This window comes from Pseudochaenichthys georgianus, chromosome 7 (genome assembly GCF_902827115.2).
Source record: "Pseudochaenichthys georgianus chromosome 7, fPseGeo1.2, whole genome shotgun sequence".
Taxonomy (NCBI): Eukaryota; Metazoa; Chordata; class Actinopteri; order Perciformes; family Channichthyidae; genus Pseudochaenichthys; species Pseudochaenichthys georgianus.
Genome location: NC_047509.1, coordinates 25,189,606 through 25,210,087, shown reverse-complemented (window position 1 = coordinate 25,210,087; position 20,482 = coordinate 25,189,606). Strand labels below are relative to the sequence as shown.

The window sequence follows — 20,482 nt, the reverse complement described above, 5'->3', positions numbered from 1 at the left end:
GAAAGCTGTTATTTCTATACATACATTTAATACATGATTAATTAATCTATAAATTACCTTATTATCTGCCGGGTCAAATGTGGGTTGAACTAAGAGTTAAATGATAATCTCCTCACTGCTTACATAGGCGCTTTTTTGACAAGTACTGTGTTTAAATGCAGCCCCAATGTAATCTGTGACTCCATAGTGTTTCAGATGAGACTGACACATACCCAGTATTAGTTTAATATCAGGGAGAGAAATGATTTCCTGGGGGTGGCAGTGCAGACTCCGGCTCAATCCAATGAAAGGATGGAAAATAATCCAGCGTCTGTAGTCATTCTTTTGCCTGAAGAAACACTATTAACCTTTGGCACGGAGTTAATTGCTTTTTGCAGCAACGGCCTGAACTCGGAATCAGAATTTAGGGGGTCATGTATGCATTTGCTTCAGTTTGATTAGCCCGCTTAAATCTGATTTTTAACCTCCTGGGTGGGCACTTGTTATTGTTATAACAGTTCATTTAATGTCTGCTCAGGCCACTAAATTGAAATTCAGATTTTCTGGTGGAAATAGCTAATTCCTGAGGTTTGAAAAGCCTTGACCATCCTTTTATTATCTGCTGTGATAGAATAAGTGATGTTCATGCTTACTTATGCTATGGGTTCTTTTTTTTAAACTCTACTCCCAAAAGCATTTCATTCTTATATTAATAAAACCATAGCTACAAGCTACTGTAGAAAACAATGGCACAACATATCATGAATAAGTGACATAATTATTTAATCTTTTAAAGTTTAGCACTGTGTTTTCTTTGTGACTGTTGACTTTGCTGACCTTTAATATTTCAAATGCAATTTAGCATAAGCAGCCTTGTGGTGGGGACGGAAATATCCTATGTTTGAACATTAATCAGAATGTTTTCCCGTATCTAATTTGAGAGAAAATAATGAATAAACATTACTAAATCAGTAACTGACCTGTCTCTTTTTTCTTTTTTACTCCTCCACAACATACTCAGAGAAAGACATGTCTGTTTAGTAGGGTTTGCTCAACATGCATTCGGGGACTGGGACTATGTGCATGCATGTCACACATGTACTTTCTATCTCAGCAGGCAGAAAACACATTTCTATTTCCTGTTTGGCTTCATGTTGCCACAGAACAAACTGTTCTGCATAGAACGTTTATTCCTTGCTTAGCAGCGCCTTTGAAGTTTCATTTGAGCGAACATCAAGGATTGCACACTTTTCATGGCGGTAAAGGGATGTGTTGTACAATCGAATTAGTGGCGGATTTGAGGAGTCTGCATGTTGCCGACAGGAAACTGTTCTCATCATGGCAGTGTGGAAGGAAGGGGGATGGGCCAGGCAGGACAATAAACAGGGAGGAGTTCAAGTTAGAATGTAGTGAGAGGGGGGGGGGGGGGGGGGGGGTACATGTTAAAAAAATAACAAAAAAGCATTCAGGACAAGGAAACATTTACACGCACGTCAATTGTTGTTATTTACAAGTACAGCAGTCCTTCAAGTTTCCAATTGAGTGAAAACAAAAAGTCAAAATGTAGAGAACAATTAAAAGATCCACTAACACAGCTGTTTTTTGGAGCGCAGATACAATAGAACATATCCACATGGTTGCTGTGTCACACTATTTACAGGACTGGACATACATACAGGTGCAATTTGCTCGTAAAGGTTTACACTTCAGCGAAGCAAGACCTGCCTCCGGCTTCTGACATGGCACGCATGCACACACATACAGTATGTATGCATGCGTGTGAAAGTGCACACATTATCATGTCTGTACACACTGACATCAAACACACACCCATCCTCTCTCACACAACACAATGCAGTCCTCTGATAATGGCCACAAAGGCTCTCCAGGTGCCTCGCTCGGACATGTGTGCTTTACCAGTCTGCATCTTCCTCTATGTAATAATCAGGCGTGGAAGTACCATCAAACAAACCAGGGTCGAGGGACTTGCGCTGCTTCCCCCGGGCGAAGACACGCGAGAGAGAGCCCAGGCCTATCTTCTCTTTCTTCTTCTTTCGCTTCGCCTCCTCCAGATCTTCTAGGGACTGAGGGAAGTGAAAGAAAGAGGGAGCAGAGCAGATGAAGAGAAAGAACAGAGGGAAACACGAGCAGAGAAGTCAGTGAAGTGGTGCGGAGTGGGCGATAATGACCACTAAAGATAAAGATCACAACACAGAGGGGAAGTGTTACTTGACATGCTGCCAGGCATGCACTTATGCAACAACCACAGCTGGTTTTTAACATATATTCACAGCTGCAGACAGACTGCGGGATGATCTGGTTGGAGGAAAGCGAGAGCGGCCAGGGAGTGGGACACTCGGCATGTTGCTACAAAGCGGGTGAATACTTGTGAGGCAGCTCTTACATTGCAGAGGGAGTGAGTCCGGTGGCGTGGGGAGTTGATGTCGCTGGGCGTGGACGACCGGTCCCCCTCCAGCGCCGAGGCGTCGGAGATGATGGAGGAATGGCGCGAGTGGCACGGGCTGACCCGCACGGCCGCCACTAGACGAGACGAGAGGGAGAACACAGAACACTTGTTTTCTTTCGGCCGTGTTTGGGCACCAACAGCAGTGAACAGGAAACATCTGATTCTTCTCAACAACACCCTTGAATGAAAATATATTTTAAAAGCCCCTGACCAGAAGCCTGCAATTATTTGCAATCATCTGCAGTTGCTAAGCAACAGGGAAAACAGCTTCACAGAGGTTGAGAGTGTGTGTGTGTTTGTGTGTGTGTGCCATCAATGATACGGATACATACAGTACAGCAGACTGCATGGCAATTTGGGGGTTCGTGACTGATCACACTTTTTCCTGTTTTGTAACTTTGTCTGCCTCTTCCTACAGACGTCAACAATTAGTGAGCAACCTGTCTGAACCCGCGGCTGACACAAGGTACGGGAGGATGAGAGGGTCGTTACTCTGGAAACAAGTGATTTGAGTGGAACTGCAGGGGCCAGATTAGATGTTTAGTTTCATGTTTTTTTAAATGTTGGTAACCCTCTCAGGCCAATGTAATCACATTGGCCACACAATTACATTGGCCACACAATTACATTTACTAAAAATGGGGATTGTGAGCAGGATTACAATGACAATGTTATAGTAAACATTTGTGTAAAGAACATTTTACAGCACAGGTCACACAGGTTCACATGTCAGAACATTAATTAGGTTACTAAAGATCAGATTAGGTGACTGAATACATTTCTGAACAGGTAATTAGTATTTGTATTGGAATACCACAACAAATGACACTTAGATATTAAATCTGACGGGATCATTATTATTTCACTATCGACATTATTTTTGTAAATATGGACCAATTTTGACCAGTGTAGTCATAACAAGGTGATCCTACAGTATCTAATGTTGAAGGAAGCCTGGAAAGTGGAATAAGGGCCAACAAATGTCAGGTACAAAAAGGTGCAAAATGTAGACAAATATTAAAACAGTTAAATAATGACATTTAACCAGACAGACACAGGACTCAACACCCAGCTGACCGTCAGCTGCCACCTTTATTATACACAGAGGAAACATCTATTCAGCTACAGTTATGTGAGCTGTATCTGAACATATATAAAGCGCATGAAATGTAATGTGTTCGCTCTGAGCAGATGAGCAGAGGAGTGAATGAGTGCGAAGCAGCTTCCCATGAGCATGCAGAGGTTAATGATGGTACAGTCACTGTGTGTTACCAACCCAGTCTCCTACAAATAACATACAACTAAACTGCATTCTCAATAATGCTTCGAGGGAAAAGTATTTATCTCAGATTAGGGTTCCGGTATTTAACACGTGGTTAATGTTGTGAAATTGAAACAAAACAAAAAATACTTCATATTTTGTGTTTAGGCAAGAAAATGACTTGTTTTGTTTGTAGACATTCATTTAAATAAGTCAACATTGACTTTTGGTTCAACATGGGACACAGAGAGCGGTCTATTGTGTTGTTTACCCAGCCATACACTCGGACCTCCTCAATGCACAGACTTCTGTGGACTCATTAGGAAGTTGTTTGCCAAAAGTCAATCTCCCTCGAAAACGTAACTGACAACACAGTTTTGATGTTAAGGAAAGGATTTTTTCCAGAGACCAGGCTGGTGTAACAGTACATGTGCTCATGTTGTTCCTACCTTGTCTGTCAGTGGCATGCCCCGTGTGGACGTAGAGGGTCTGCTGACTCTGTCTGATGGCAGCCGTCAGGGGAAGATCAGCGTGCATCACCCACTCTTGGTTGTTGCCGTTGACAACCGTTTCCGTGGGCATGGCCAGAGAGTGACGCTTTGGCACGTCCTTGGTCAGAGTGGCTAGAGACTGTTTGGCCTTCAGAGGGTACACAGACAGATGGAAGAAAAACATCAAGTAGAGAAATGATGCTGGGTTGTTGGCGCTGTCACAGTTATTGTTGTTTTTATTTATCTGTCATATGTGTGCGCACACGTGAATGTGTGTGTATGTATCCAGAATCCTGGTACTGAGTGCATGGAGACGTGTGAGCTCTTCCCTGGGCTCCTCATGGGATGCAGCTGATTTCATGTTAGCCGTTTGTTGTGTGAAATCTCGTCTTACCCCTCCATAGAACTCAGAGAAGGAAAGGGAAGAATATCTGGATTTTAGCGTATCACTTCTCAGAGATTGGAAAATGGAAATAAGGAACATTTTCTTTAGCTTTGGCACTAATCTCTTGGCAGAGAACACAATGAGCTGCTGGAGTTCTGAGAGATGTGTTTGTGCAGGTGTATTTTGTGTCAGTCAAAACCTTTGTTTCTGATTACACTTTGTATGTCAGTGTTTCACAAATACTTGAAACCTTGTTATTGTGCAAATCTTATCACCATGCCAAGCGACGGCATTCTGCAAATCAACACCAAAGCAATCAGCTACGTGGCAATCATCTCTCCCCACCAGCGGTCAAACGATTATCAATCACACTCTTTGACATGCAAAACAGAACACAATCACAGACCACAGGAGTAATGATTAGTAATCAGAATATTTCCCCCCCAAAGCACTTCCTCGCTCAATTAAAAAAAGCACAGTCAGATCAATCACAGCAGGAACTCGTGGGATCACTGATGGAAGGATCACTGGGATCAGTCAGTGGCGGCTGGGGGGTTAGTCGAACACGTGCAGCTAGGAAGAGAGGGGGCTTTCCATAAAAATCACATTAGGTCACCAGCAGGAGAGATTCCCAGGGAGTTGAGGGTCAAGAAAGGTCACATTTCAAAGTTGAGGGCCCATCTTACCGCGTTGACCCTAGGAGAGTAGTCCCTGTCCGATACACGCTCAAACACCCGGAACTCCATTCTCTGATTGACACAGTTACTCATCTGGGGGGTGGAGACATGATGCAAGCTATAGTGTACATTTAAGGTTTGGTTATATGCAGTACACTGAAAATTAGTCCAAGAGTGATAGACAGACGTACTATAATGAAACAATAATTAAACCTATCATTTATTTTCTGTATTAGGACTGCACCGTATTAGCTAAATATGTGATATGTGATAACAGTGTTTAATATTGCGATATACTGCAACTTGCATTAAATAAACAGATATTAAAGATTAAAGTGTACACAGTTCCGTTGTACACCCCTGCTTTCAGTACACTTTTAAAATACAACAAATTGCTTGCTGAAGAAAATACAATTGTGAACATTTATTACAACATTTTCTGTTTTTAAAGGTCCCATGTCATGGCCATTTCTACTGATCATAATTCCATTGTTGAGGTCTACTAGAATAGATTAACATTGTTCAATGTTCCAAACTCACATTGGTTTCTCAAACAGCATCTCTGTATAGTATGTGTATTCACTCTCTGTCTTAAACGGCTTGTTGGAGCTCCTGCCCTCCCCCCCCCTATGAGCCCACTGTGCTCTGATTGGTCAGCTCGCCCACTCTGTTCTGATGAGTCCACCACCGTTACAGCGGAACATCAGTGATTATGTGTTACAATGGCGTTTGTTAGCAACCAGAAAATGACACCAGTAATGACAAACAGATGAGAATGCTGCGTGGGGTCTGGGTGCCGTGTTGGGGGGACGTTGCGGGGCTCGCTGCTCCGCCCTTTGATGCTCGAGGAGCGGACAGTGTGAGCTGGATTACTGGTGTTGTTTCCTGGTTGCTGCATGGGGTCTGCGAGACAGCGAGACACCACGGAACTCAGTCTGAGCACACACACACACACACACACACACAGCCTGGCTGTGTGCGGAGATTCGCGGAGCCGCGGCTGAGAAAAGATAAGGCTGAGTGAGTGTGTGTGTGTGTGTGTGAGGAGCTCCGCGGATTGGTCCATTTGGACCTGGGTATCGTTACGTCACTATACTCATGAAGAAAAAAATGGAAAAAGAGAAATCTCCAACGAGGCGTTCTGGGGCAGCATAGACAGGTATTTTCTGTGTTAGAGTTTTACTCGCTACAGGGTGTACTTTGAGGGTTTGTGACTCTGCAGACCGTTTACATGCAGACAAAGCTACATAACACACAAGGGGACCGGAAACCGGAAAAGCATGACATGGGACCTTTAACATTAAACTGAATACAAAAATCCCCAATATAAAACAACAACAGATGGTTACACGTTAGTGTTGTTTTCTACTGATACTGTATTTCAAAGCACTCTTTAAAATTAATTTGAAAATGATATATTGTGCAGCCCTTATTTGTATCTGTATGTTCTGCTAATGTTTGCTGTAAATATCTTATAAAAAGAGAAAATCTGAGTTAACGATGACCAAGAAACGCCTCAGAGTCTCTCAACCTGTGTGTCTATGGTCTGTTTGTGTGTGTGTGTGTGTGTGTGTGTGTGTGTGTGTGTGTGTGTATGTGTGTGTGTGTGTGTCTCACCATGGCCAGCTCAGCCTCCAGCTCCTTGATGCGGTTCTCCTTGAGGTCGAGTTGGGATCGCAGCAGCCCCGTGTGCTCTGTGGCTTCCTTGGTCTGCCGCCGCAGGTCCCACTTCTCTCTCTCCAGCAGGTCCTTCTCTTTGGCCAGGGCCTTCACCGCATCCTCGCTCTCCTAGTAAACACACACATCCTGATTGGTTCACATATCAAGCGTATCATTAATATAAACAAATATCAAAGCTGCTAAATGAACGAGGTTTTCTGACATGGTCTGATGTCTCGAACAGTAAGGCTTCGAGTAGAGTGGTGATTGGTCCGTCCCTTTTCGACATAGAAAATAATTGTTTCTGTTTTGTTGCTATTTAATTGTAAGAAATGTAATGGTCCATAGTCGTCAGGGTTAATTGTAATGTAGATCTGAGTGTCATCCACGTAGTTATGGTATGAAAGGTTTTTTCTCAGGATATGTGCAAGTGGAAGTATGTAAACATTGAAAAGAACTGGACCAAGAATGGACCCTTGGGGAACTCCACCTGTCATGGGTATTTTTCACGACTTAAACTGAAACAAAAAAGTCTCTGTCCTGCACATGTGATTCAAATGCATCACATGCTTTGCCAGATAATCCAGCTCATTTTTACGATTACTTTTAAGGTCAACTGTATTGATCGCTGCACTGAGGTACAGCAGTATTAAGATGGTGATTTTGCCATTGTCGGTGTTTAAATAAGTGTAATTTAAAACCTTTATAAGAGCAGTGTTCTGATGTGGCTGGAATCCAGATTAGAGAGTATCAAAGCAGTTGTTTAATGACAGGAAGATGTTGAGCTCATAGAAAACCGCTTTTTCTATTATTTGACCCAAAACATACTGTACACTGCATGCACACATATTATATGTTAAGGACTATTTATGAAACTAGTGATTGTTTAGTGCTGAAAGAGGCCTTCTGTGCCAATGTGCATCGATCCATCACAGCTAGCTAAACAAGAAGGTACTATTTTATGGATGTTGTTGTGTTTGCGCTTGTGTGTGCCTGTTAATGGTCAGAACACAGTTGCCATACTTTTCTGTGCTGCTCATAGTTGCGGATGAAGTCGCGGAGCTGCTCCTCCCGGCTCTCCAGTGTGGCGTAAAGCTGCTGCATCTGGTTCACCAGGTCTGCTTTCTCCGCCTTCAGACGCTTACGGTCCGACTTCATGGCTGCAAGGCAGGATGGGGGGGAGAGAGAGAGAAAAGGGGTGAGGGGTATTGTTGGCATCAGAGACTAGCAATATTGGGTCAGGGTTTAAAGGGAAAAAAACCGACATTCATAAAAGCATACATTTCAAAGTCTTTATTGTCAATCTTCTGTGTGAGATACAGATAGGGAGATCGAAATGCTGTTTCTCACAATCCCGAGGAATACAAGTTAAATATCTAAAAATACCTACATAGTCAAACAGAGACACACATTCCCAAATTAAGAGGCATCAATAAGAAATAGAAAAAAAGGAAGAAATACATTTATATGTAATATCAATACATTTGTATTCTCATGAAAAATTGTTCTCTTGTGTTTTTAACACAATTGATTAAAACCATTATTGAGAGAATGTATACATGTTACGCATGTCTATTCCCACAGAGTAAATTACCAAAAATAAATGTTGCCCTAGGTTACTGAGAAGTGATTTTAGTGAGAACAACGATTTGTGACATTGGCGAGCTTTCTAAAAATCATCCTTTTAGATAGTATTTTGTTTTATTCTCTAAGACAATTACACATTGATTACACAATACATATTAAGTGCAAAAAGGAGATCGATGTGCAACATTTCTTTCTTTTATCATTTTAAAACACAGTACATGTTAAAGAGCCTGTGACACGGTTTTCCCCCATCATCCAAACCCATCAATTTGAGTAAATATTTTCCCCTTGAAAACCGTTACTGAACTAATTTTGGATATTTGTACTTTGATAACCATTAATCTGCCTTCAATGTTGACAATTTTCTGGATCTTCTCGTGGATTCTTCAAGTCCCGCCAAATGATGGGTGACGTCATTGCGGGCACAGCGCTCCAGCTGCACCGTTCAGGATCACAGCTTCTGCATGTAAACCTTTATATATATACAGTCAGATGTAAACGCACGACGGCGCACACAGCAGCAAGCTCAGACAGCGATGACAGGTTAATGTTGAACGTGTCTGAGAGCTCATATGAGGCTGAAGGATCGGTTTATGTTGTATCTGTTAGAAGTTTAGGAATGAGGTGCGTCAATATGGGCGATCATATGGTCATGTAGCCAGTGGTGGAATGGGACTAAAAATCATCCCGGGACTCTCGACCGGCCCACTTCGGTACCGCTAGTAAATTGTCAACGGGGGGAGTGGGGGATGTCAGGGGCGGCGGGTGCTGTAGATAGTAAATGTAAATATGTAAATATTTGTGTCACTGCATCCTGGTAAAATACAAATATAATGATGTCTGTGTCTTTGACCTTAGCGCTGCTAGCCACCTGTGCCCTGTACTACGAAGCCAGTTCAACAGACCCTGGATATGTTTGAGTAACAAACAAACTAACAACAACAAACTAACAAACGAGATCTCGCTAAGCGGTCCTACGACGCTGGTTATCAACTCGGTAAATCAAGCCAGGGTTTCTCTCTCCAGCTGAGAGCGCGTTCACGTCTAAGACACGAGTGGATCTGACTTTAATTACATTTGTCTCGAGTGTTTCGTCAACATAATGTGTTAAATAATACTTCTGCATCCAGTCTGTGACATTGTGAGTGTTGCACGGCCAGATGAGGCTGGAGAAGCTGACTCAGATAAGGAAATATATAATATATTATGATATTATCAAAAAGGCCCTCAAGTCCCATCTGTTCATCAAGGCTTTCGGCCCTTAAATCGATTTGTTGTTTTGTCTGTCTGACCTTTGTTTTGTTTTGTTTGTGCTTGCCCTATTCCTGTAAAGCGACCTTGGGTCCCTTGAAAGGCGCTATAGAAATCTCAGTTATTATTATTATTATTATTATTATTATATGATCGATGATCTGATTGATGATGTAATATGAATGATAAGTGCGACACGACGGCGTCTTCTCTGCATACCACAGTTTAAACTGTATTTCCTTTATCCTGTAATATGACTTGAGAGATTTAAACTCCGCACACTGAGTTGATCTCTTTTCTATAGACGCCGAAGGCGGGCAGTGTCAGGTAAAATAAGTGATTTAGCCTTCTCAAACCTGAGCCTCGCGCGCCGCCTATGGGGGATGTGCTAGTTACTTATCCGACCGGCCCACTTCGGTACCGGCACATCGGGATTCATCCCGATGGCCAGTCCGCCACTGCACCCAGCCCACGTAAACTGTCAACGGGGGGAGCCTCGCTGCGGGGAAACGGTGGACCTCGTGTCCCGATCGGAGTGGGAATAAGAATAATAATCCGTGCATTTTATCCATTGCATTGCCGTGCATTCACCCAACATTGTGGTAAAAAAAAAACACACGTTTAATCCATGTTGGTGTACAACAACTACAAAAAGCATCGGTTTGTTTTCTCATCAGGAAATGCAGACCGGCTCAAACAAACGATTTTTAAATCATCATCCTCACGATCATTTAATGTATCATATGTTCGCCGAATTGACATGAAAGCACTAATAAATGTAGTTTCATCCACTTGAGTTTACAACTACAAAAATTATCGATTTGTTTTTATATCACATCCGACGGGAGGAAATTCAGCAGCTCTCACTCCCGATTTTTAATCCTAATGTAATCATCATCTTCACCACGATCATTTATGTTTATGTCGCCGAATTGACATGAAAGCACTGACAAATATGAATATACTGTAGTCAACTTCATTAAAATGTTATTAACGTGCCTAATCTCAGTAATTCACCATTTCTACGCATGACAACACACTTTGTCCGTGTTTGGCTCTCGAAGCGTTCCCGCATTGACGTCACTTCCGGCTCCCTCCAAAACTTCAAAATGAGTCGAAGGAATTTCCCCGCGATGTTCGACATTATTGATATTTAACGGAACGGTATCGCTTTTTCTTTTTTAAACTGACGGTTCGAGATGACTAGTAGCCCAATATTTCATTGCACAACAGTTGTTGGGATGCTGTCACAGTGTCACGGATGAGTGAAGGAAGCAGGACCCAAATGCAGATAACTCTTGAGAAACCCTTTATTCCAAGGATACAGAACAGAACACTCTCCGGTGAACTCCGTCACCAACAAACAATGACCCAACACTGAACACAGACAGAGACAAGACTAAATACAAGAAGGGGTAATCATGACAACGAGAAACAGCCGGGCAGGGGAGGAGAAACACAAGGACAACAGGTGAACACAATCGGGTAATCAGGGAGGGAAACAGACAGAAAGCAGACAGGCAGGAAACGGGGGTGAACACTTAACACAATAAGACAGGAAACCCAAAGTGAAAAACAAGAAAAACACCAACACAGACAAAACTACAAACGTGTCATAACATGTGCATTGTGACAGAACCCCCCCCCCCTCAAGGGACGGATTCCAGACGTCCCTAAAAAAAAAAAAAAAAAAAAAGTCCAAAACCCCAAGCAGGGTGGGCGGAGGGGGTCCGGAGGACGGGTCTTGGGCTGACAGCCCAGGAACACAGCGGAGGACCAGGAAGGGGTCTCGGGCGGACGGCCCGGGGGGCAAGGTACAGTCCAAAAAGGGGGATTCGGGCGGACTGCCCGGGGACAAGGCAGAGAACCAGGAAGGGGTCTCGGGCGGATGGCCCGGGGTCAAAACAGAGTCCAAGGTGGGGACCATGGAGGACCGAAGGCAGCGGCAGGAAGAGTCAGGGACCCGGGTCCGAGGGCGAAGGCAACGGCAGGAAGAGTCAGGGGGCCGGGCCCGAGGGCGAAGGCCGCAGCTCTCAGGGGGCCGGGCACGAGGGCGAAGACCGCGGCTCTCAGGGGGCCGGGCACGAGGGCGAAGACCGCGGCTCTCAGGGGGCCGGGCTCGAGGGCGAAGACCGCGGCTCTCAGGGGGCCGGGCACGAGGGCGAAGACCGCGGCTCTCAGGGGGCCGGGCTCGAGGGCGAAGACCGCGGCTCTCAGGGGGCCGGGCTCGAGCCGGTGTCGACCGGACAGGATCAGGAGGCCGGGCAGGAAAGCGCTGATGGGCCCGTTCCGGAGATCGGGCAGGACCCGGTGTCGGCCGGACAGAAACCGGAGCCGGTCGGACAGGCTTCGGCAGGATCCCCCACGGAAAAGGACCAGGAGTTGGCAGGAACCCCGGCGAGACCGGTGATGGACATGGGGCTGGCAGGGCCCCCGGTAGCACCTCCAACGGCACGGGATATAGGGTTGGCAGGACCCCCGGCAGAAGAGTCTTCTGCGGGACCTCCCACGGGACAGGAGAAAATGTTGGCAGGACCCCCGGCAGGGGAGTAGACGGCGGGACCTCCAACGACACAGGACACAGGGTTGGCAGGACCCCCGGCAGGGGAGTAGACGGCGGGACCTCCAACGGCACAGGACACAGGGCTGGCAGGACCCCCGGCAGGGGAGTAGACGGCGGGACCTCCAACGGGACAGGAGAAAGGGTTGGCAGGACCCCCGGCAGAAGAGTATTCTGCAGGACCTCCAACGGGACAGGAGAAAGGGTTGGCAGGACCCCCGGCAGGGGAGTAGACGGCGGGACCTCCAACGACACAGGACACAGGATTGGCAGGACCCCCGGCAGGGGAGTAGACGGCGGGACCTCCAACGGCACAGGACACAGGGTTGGCAGGACCCCCGGCAGGGGAGTAGACGGCGGGACCTCCAACGGCACAGGACACAGGGTTGGCAGGACCCCCGGCAGGGGAGTAGACGGCGGGACCTCCAACGGCACAGGACACAGAGCTGGCAGGACCCCCGGCAGGGGAGCAGACGGCGGGACCTCCAACGACACAGGACACAGGGTTGGCAGGACCCCCGGCAGGGGAGTAGACGGCGGGACCTCCAACGACACTTGCGTAGGGGCTTGAATAGGGAATGGAGAGGGAACTCGAGCGGAGACTTGAGAGGGGGCTCGAGAGGAGACTGGAGTGGGGACTCCAGAGGGGACTAGAGAAGGGAACACGAGAGGGGATTTGAGAGGGGAACTAGAGAGGGGACTCGAGGAGGGACCAGAGGAGGGACCAGAGGAGGGAACTCGAGAGGGAACTCGAGGGGGAACTGGAGAGGGGACTCGAGATGGAAACAGAGAGGGAACTCGAGAAGGGACTACAGAGGGGACTAGAGGAGTAACTAGGGAAGGGAACTCGAGAGGGGAACTAGAGAGGGGACTCGAGGAGGGACTAGAGGGCCTAAAGGAGGGCCTAAAGGAGGGACTAAAGGAGGGAACTCGAGGGGGGACTCGAGGGGGAACTGGAGAGGGAACTTGAGATGGAAACAGAGAGGGGACTCGAACAGAGACTAAAGAGGGGACTAGAGGAGAGACTAGAGGAGGGACTAGATGAGTACTCGAGGAGGGACTAAAGGAGGGAACTCGAGAGGGAACTGGAGATGTAAACAGAGAGGGGACTCGAGAAGGGACTACAGAGGGGACTAGAGGAGAACTAGAGGAGGGCCTAAAGGAGGGACTAAAGGAGGGAACTCGAGAGGGGACTCGAGGGGGAACTGGAGAGGGAACTTGAGATGGAAACAGAGAGGGGACTCGAACAGAGACTAAAGAGGGGACTAGAGGAGGGACTAGAGGAGGGACTAGATGAGTAACTAGAGAAGGGAACTCGAGAGGGAAACTAGAGAGGGGACTCGAGGAGGGACTAAAGGAGGGAACTCGAGAGGGAACTGGAGATGGAAACCAAAGAGGGGACTCGAGGAGGAACCAGAGGAGGGAACCCGAGATGGGACTGTGGCAGCTGGGACCAGCTCTGGGTCTGGAACCAAGGCAGCTGGGGTCGGAACCATGGCTGCTGGGGCCAGAACTGGGGCTGAAACCATGGCTGCAGGGACCGGAATTGAAGCCAGAATCATGGCTGTTGAAGCCAGAATCCTGTCTATAAGCTCCAGCTTCGACGCCAGAAACACGGCCGTATAGGGCGCTCCCGGAGCCGGGACCATAGCCGCTGGGGCCGGCCTCGGAGCCGGAAACATGGCTGCGGGAGCCTGCACTGGGGCAGGAACCATGGCTGCTGGGACCGGGACTGGAACCATGGCTGCTGGGGCCCGTACTGGGACTGGGACCATGGCTGCTGGGGCCCGTACTGGGACTGGAACCATGGCTGCTGGGGCCCGTACTGGGACTGGAACCATGGCTGCTGGGGCCCGTACTGGGACTGGAACCATGGCTGCTGGGGCCCGTACTGGGACTGGAACCATGGCTGCTGGGGCCCGTACTGGGACTGGGACCATGGCTGCTGGGGCCCGTACTGAGGCTGGAACCATGGCTGCTGGCGCCTGTACTGGGACCATGGCTGCTGGGGCCCGGGCTCCCTGTCTGGTCTTGCGACGACTCCTCTTAGCAGCCGCCTGAATGCTCCGTGGGCCTCCATAAGCCTGACGAGTTCCAGCATAAGACTCATGAATAGGAGCAGGAACTGGGGAAGAAGCAGAGGTTGACTCCAGACGGAACACTCCGAGACGTCTGTAGTCAGCAGGCTGGAACTCACACCTCCAGAGGAAGTCCAACATCCAGTCAGGTAAGAATTCCACCAAGTCGGGCTTCTCCATCGCCAACCGGTGCGCCTCTACCAGGGCGGCCTCCTTCAGCCGAACACTGGACGCTTCCTTCCACCAATTGTGGCAACATTCCAAAGGAAAAGAAAACTGTTGCAGCTCCACCTCAAAAGGGTCATCTGCTGGGTCCATTTCAGGTTGGGTCATTCTGTCACGGATGAGTGAAGGAAGCAGGACCCAAATGCAGATAACTCTTGAGAAACCCTTTATTCCAAGGATACAGAACAGAACACTCTCCGGTGAACTCCGTCACCAACAAACAATGACCCAACACTGAACACAGACAGAGACAAGACTAAATACAAGAAGGGGTAATCATGACAACGAGAAACAGCCGGGCAGGGGAGGAGAAACACAAGGACAACAGGTGAACACAATCGGGTAATCAGGGAGGGAAACAGACAGAAAGCAGACAGGCAGGAAACGGGGGTGAACACTTTACACAATAAGACAGGAAACCCAAAGACAAGAAAAACACCAACACAGACAAAACTACAAACGTGACATAACATGTGCATTGTGACACACAGGCTCTTTAAGGACGTGCGCAATTTGACTAGTCGATTACATGTACTGAAAATACTACATGGTCAAACCTCTTCTTCTTCCTATTTAAATGTACTGTACGTCAGTATTTTATTTAATGCATTTAAATAACATACTGACTTAATTTCCACAAAAATGTCATGTCTTCCTATTCAAATGTTACTCCATAAAAAAACAGCATTAGCATTAGCTACTGATTAACGTCAGGTTTTAAAGGTTTTAGAGTGGAACATATTGAGTTAAATGGCATGGTGGTACATGTGTCCATTAAACTAGATTGTACCAATTTCGTCAAGAAGCCCGATTAAGTTATTAGGAGCTTTCAGGTATGAAGCGTTTTAAGTGAAAACGTTAAATCGCCTGCTGCCAGTGTAATGTGGCGTGGCTGTCTGTTGATCAAGAGGTGAATCACACATGAACCCTCCTGTCAATCTCCTCTCTGCTGCTGCATTCTCTCCTTTCATCTATCTCCCTGCCACACTCTATAATCCTCTGGCTCCTCACCCACGCATCAAGATAAAGAATAAGGTTGAGTGTAGTTATTCACAGAAGCTCTAATTTCCTCCAAGACAACATATCCTGTTCCTCTCCTCTGCATCTCCTGCTATGTCTTGATTTTCTCTACCTTTTCATGCGAGGCTGTTTACCAGACATCTGCTTAAAGCTGAAACCCGCCTCCAGCTATCTTTCCGAAAATACAACATAGGCTTTATTTACATTTCATGTATTCTCTCTACCTTTGTCTTCTTCACTTTCTTCTATTTCTGTACAGCACAGCAGCTGCTGGATATTCCATGACATTAAACAGTCCTCTGCTTCCCTCTTGATGCTTGTTATCATGTGTTCACCTTTCTCTGTGTTCCCCTTCCGAGCCAAATGCATGTCATTAATTAACTTATATCAAAGCCTGGTTAATCGCGTTAAATTCACAAGTTGTTGTCTGGGGAGCACACTCAGGCGGGTGGAATGGAAGGGCACTTTTACAAGGACAGATTCACCCTCTCTTTTACCTCTGCTTCCTGTTTCTCCTCTCACTCTTTTTTTATCGCTCCCCCTTCGCCTATTCTTCAGAGGTGGAATTCCTTGAAAAAAAAGCGACATTCTAGCCTCCGAACGAGGACAAGAAACATCTCTCATTGGTCCAAGAGAAACAGGAAACCTCGGAGCACCTGCCTCAGGAAGTGAAATCAAAGCCGTCTTTGAGAAGAGCCAAAAAACGCTGCTGCTGCCGCCTCACATCCTGCACCTGTGACCGTTTGGCGACATCAACGCTCTTGGTGTCGGATACAAGAGAGCACTCACTGTGACTCGGTAAAAAGGCTCCATTCACATTCGCAAATCATGTTAGCATTGGTACTAATAATTTATAACTAGTGTGTGAAGACTTTTAATGAACTAAGACAGACCTTGGGCCTCATTGCAATTTCTTTACGCTTAACAATGTAGGTGAGATGGGGAAGCACGAGCATGTCTCCTCCTGCTGACAGCCATATTAATAACTAACATACCCGGTGGCTCGGTCAAAGCTTCCAACAATTATTACCATGAAAAGAAGGAACCACCTGGGAAACCATACAGAGCTGAAGCTAATGTGCGTGGAGCTGGAGGAGGAGGAGGAGGAGGAGGAGGAGGAGGAGGAGGAGGAGGAGGAGGAGGAGGAGGAGGAGGAGGAGGACATGGAGAGGAAGACGCTTCACTTTAATAGTCTTTTCATGGAGAAGTGATATTCATGCAGGCACTTATTTTCTGTCCTTCCATGCACTGCAGGAATAAATTATGTGTATTTCAGGTATTTCTTTACAATCAAATCTAGTTTCCTAATCGTTTACAATATGCATCAATGGGTGTCTTTGTGCAAAAAGGCATGAACATCCACTAAAAGCAACAGAAGAGCAGCCTCATGGGAAACAAACATTTGCCATCCAAAGTCCAACCCCCTGTTCTCACTGCTCAATGTTGAAAGCAAAACGACTTGCCTGCTCTCCTGACACATTCTCTAAAAACATGCATAAGTGTTTTTTAGCTCACAACAGGAAACCTCTTTTGCTACCAAAGCCCTTGTGCTTAAAGTAGTTTAATGTGAGCAGCTACGACTGCAGTGGGCTAAAAGCCTCTTCTCTGCCGCTGGAGGGCTTAGATTACCTGCAACTAGTGGGCCAACTCATTAGTTACTACACTGGAGTCCTCTGAGAGTTACCACTGACGGGAGCCACGTTTTGATATTGTTTTTATTAAAAGGAGTAGTTTAATATTCTGTAAAACTATTTTTTCTCTGCTTGGTGCCTGGCCTCTTCACACATTTTTCTCAAGCCAAGAAACAGTCACTCACAACAAGCCACTTTAAAACAAGTGTTTGTACAGATTGAACAAACGAGATAAAACCCTGTTAATAAATTAGCTTTAGATGTGCTTCAGATAGAGTCATGCCAGCCGGTTTCCTCTGTTTCCAGTCAATATGCTAAGCTAAGCTACCCAGCTGCTTCAGGCTTCATACAGTATTTAGCGTATGCAGACTTAAAAAGGTATCATTCATTCATCTTACTCCAAGTAAGGGGGCAAATAAGTGTGCTTCTCCAAATGTTCTCAAAACTCTTCTCTTGAATAAATACATGGCGGAAGATGGTGAGATTTTTGTGAGTGTTTATTGTGTCCGTCTGCTTCCTATACTGCAGGAGGAGATGTGTTGCTATACCTGCTGTGAAAACATGTCCCCAAAGGAACCTCTTTTTTAAGTGACGTGAATAAAAGCTAACAACATCTGCTGCTGTCCGTTACCTTTCACACATACAGGGGGTCATGTTGGATACTAGAAGGATTGACTTTCACTTACATGAATATAATACATGTTATGAATATAATACATGTTATGAGGAAGAATACTCTGTTGGTAATTCTGGGGATAATCAAGTGTCAAATGTTATTCAGCAGGAAAATACTTCCTGATATCTCTTGATTGTAGAACACTAAATCAAACTCAGCCAACGAGGTGGCTGCGGTTCATAGCCATCTCTGTGGAACGCTTTTCACATCCCACTCACTGCTTCTCTCTTGTTAAATAGCAGCCCTTATTATCTGGTGTGCCCTATCTATTATGCTGCAAATATAACAAGATCACAGCCCTGATTTGAGCTGAATAACATTTCCCGACTTTCCTTTTCCAACTCGCTCCAATAATCAAGTTTTCACTTCAGTCACTTACTAAAGAATATGGGTAAATAAAGGGTTGGCATACAATTCCCTTTCTTTTAGGGGAATGTAAGTCCACCTTGGCGTATGTCATCTTTATATATTTCAATACATTACATATTGTGTGATAGTAATCCAAGTTCAGGTGGCTTGCATCAACAAACCGGATAGAAAAGATAGACCACTTATCAACCCCCACTGAGAAAATGATGTTCTTCACATTAATGAATGAAACCACTTCACACTGACACTACTCCATATAACTTCAGTCCTAAAGAGAAGGGACAGGCTTTTAGTCGGCTCTTAACATAATTATTTGGGGAAGAGAACAAAAGAGACATCGGCTCATTGGAGGGAGTCCATTGTTCACGGTTTGGGATTTTAAATCTGCCAGCTGAATAATGAAGTGGGAGCCTCAGAGCTGCGCAGTGCTCATCTCCTCTTCTTTCTCCGTAAGAACACACTCTCTGTTTGAGGTTGATATGTGCATTGGTGCTATGTAACAGTCCGTAATGTATGCAGGTCGTGTTACTACTGCATCCCACTCCTTTGCAGTCATGGTGACATTCAAACACGTTAATTCATGTTTCATCACGATCCTACAAACCAGCGATGACATTTGACCCTTGTTATTGTAGTGTATGCACAACCTAGAAGCTAGCCATTAAAAATACACCAAACGCTGCCTACTAATGGGTGATTTAAGTGTGTGTATGTGAGTGTGAATTAGTGGGTACACAAGCTATTAAGGCAGCAGATCTGACACACTAGGGAATCATGGGGAGAATCACACTTTGATCCCACACCAGGACCTCATTACTCACCTCTCTGTCTTCACTGCATCCAAAACAACATTGACTGGCACTGTAATCTTTAGAGAGACTATTATTATTAGTATGTCTTTATTGAACAAGGAACGTGTGTATAAAAGACATTCAAGATGCTATATGCCAGATTCAAGCTCATTTCCATCGGCAGTCCTTGGGCAGGTACACACATATCGGACACCTGAAACATGTCTTAGTGTCCATCACAGTCACAGCTCAGGTTCAGTTGTTATGTCACAAAAAGAGGGTCAGCTGATAGAACAACACTGGCACAGTATCTCTTATAAATAACCAGGGGGTGTCTGTGATACAAATCCATCCATGTTTGAAAGAATTAAGTGCAAATGGAATAAAGAAAACCCTCGTCACTTGCTATTATAATGTTGTAATGGATTAAGGAATCAGCTTAAAGAGCCTGTGACACGGTTTTCCCCCATCATCCAAACCCATCAATTTGAGTAAATATTGTCCCCTTGAAAACCGTTACTGAACTGATTTTGGATATTTGTACTTTGATAACCATTAATCTGCCTTCAATGTTGACCATTTTCTGGATCTTCTCGGGGATTCTTCAAGTCCCGCCAAATGATGGGTGACGTCATTGCGGGCACAGCGCTCCAGCTGCACCGTTCAGGATCCCAGCTTCTGCATGTAAACGCACGACAGCGCACACAGCAGCAAGCTCAGACAGCGATGACAGGTTAATGTTGAACGTGTCTGAGAGCTCATATGAGGCTGAAGGATCGGTTTATGTTGTATCTGTTAGAAGTTTAGGGATTAGGTGCGTCAATATGGGCGATCATATGGTCATGTAGCCAGTGGTGGAATGGGACTAAAAATCATCCCGGGACTCTCGACCGGCCCTCTTCGGTACCGCTAGTAAATTGTCAACGGGGGGAGCGGGGGATGTAGATAGCAAATGTAAATATGTAAATATTTGTGTCACTGCATCCTGGTAAAATACAAATATAATGTATAATGTCTGTGTCTTTGACCTTAGCGCTGCTAGCCACCTGTGCCCTGTACTACGAAGCCAGTTCAACAGACCCTGGATATGTTTGAGTAGCAAACAAACTAACAACAACAAACTAACAAACGAGATCTCGCTAAGCGGTCCTACGACGCTGGTTATCAACTCGGTAAATCAAGCCAGGGTTTCTCTCTCCAGCTGAGAGCGCGTTCACGTCTAAGACACGAGTGGATCTGACTTTAATTACATTTGTCTCGAGTGTTTCGTCAACATAATGTGTTAAATAATACTTCTGCATCCAGTCTGTGACACTGTGAGTGTTGCACGGCCAGATGAGGCTGGAGAAGCTGACTCAGATAAGGAAATATATGA

At 45.9% G+C, this 20,482-nt stretch overlaps 1 protein-coding gene across 2 annotated transcripts in view; it reads right to left on the bottom strand.

Annotated features, from left to right (window-relative positions):
- Positions 1-1,400: 1,400 nt before the first annotated feature.
- prdm2a (PR domain containing 2, with ZNF domain a) overlaps positions 1,401-20,482 on the bottom strand; it is a 274,473-nt gene continuing 255,391 nt past the window's right edge. Inside the window, exons 8-13 of one of the 2 annotated variants that reach the window (XM_034086888.1) lie at positions 7,943-8,079; positions 6,878-7,048; positions 5,270-5,353; positions 4,157-4,346; positions 2,384-2,520; positions 1,401-2,063 (exon numbers count right to left, since the gene is read on the bottom strand). In XM_034086888.1, the coding sequence (XP_033942779.1) occupies positions 1,893-2,063; positions 2,384-2,520; positions 4,157-4,346; positions 5,270-5,353; positions 6,878-7,048; positions 7,943-8,079 (890 nt within the window). In that variant the 3' untranslated portion in view covers positions 1,401-1,892. The remainder of the gene's footprint in view (positions 2,064-2,383; positions 2,521-4,156; positions 4,347-5,269; positions 5,354-6,877; positions 7,049-7,942; positions 8,080-20,482) is intronic. The other variant, XM_034086889.1, reaches the window with a different exon arrangement.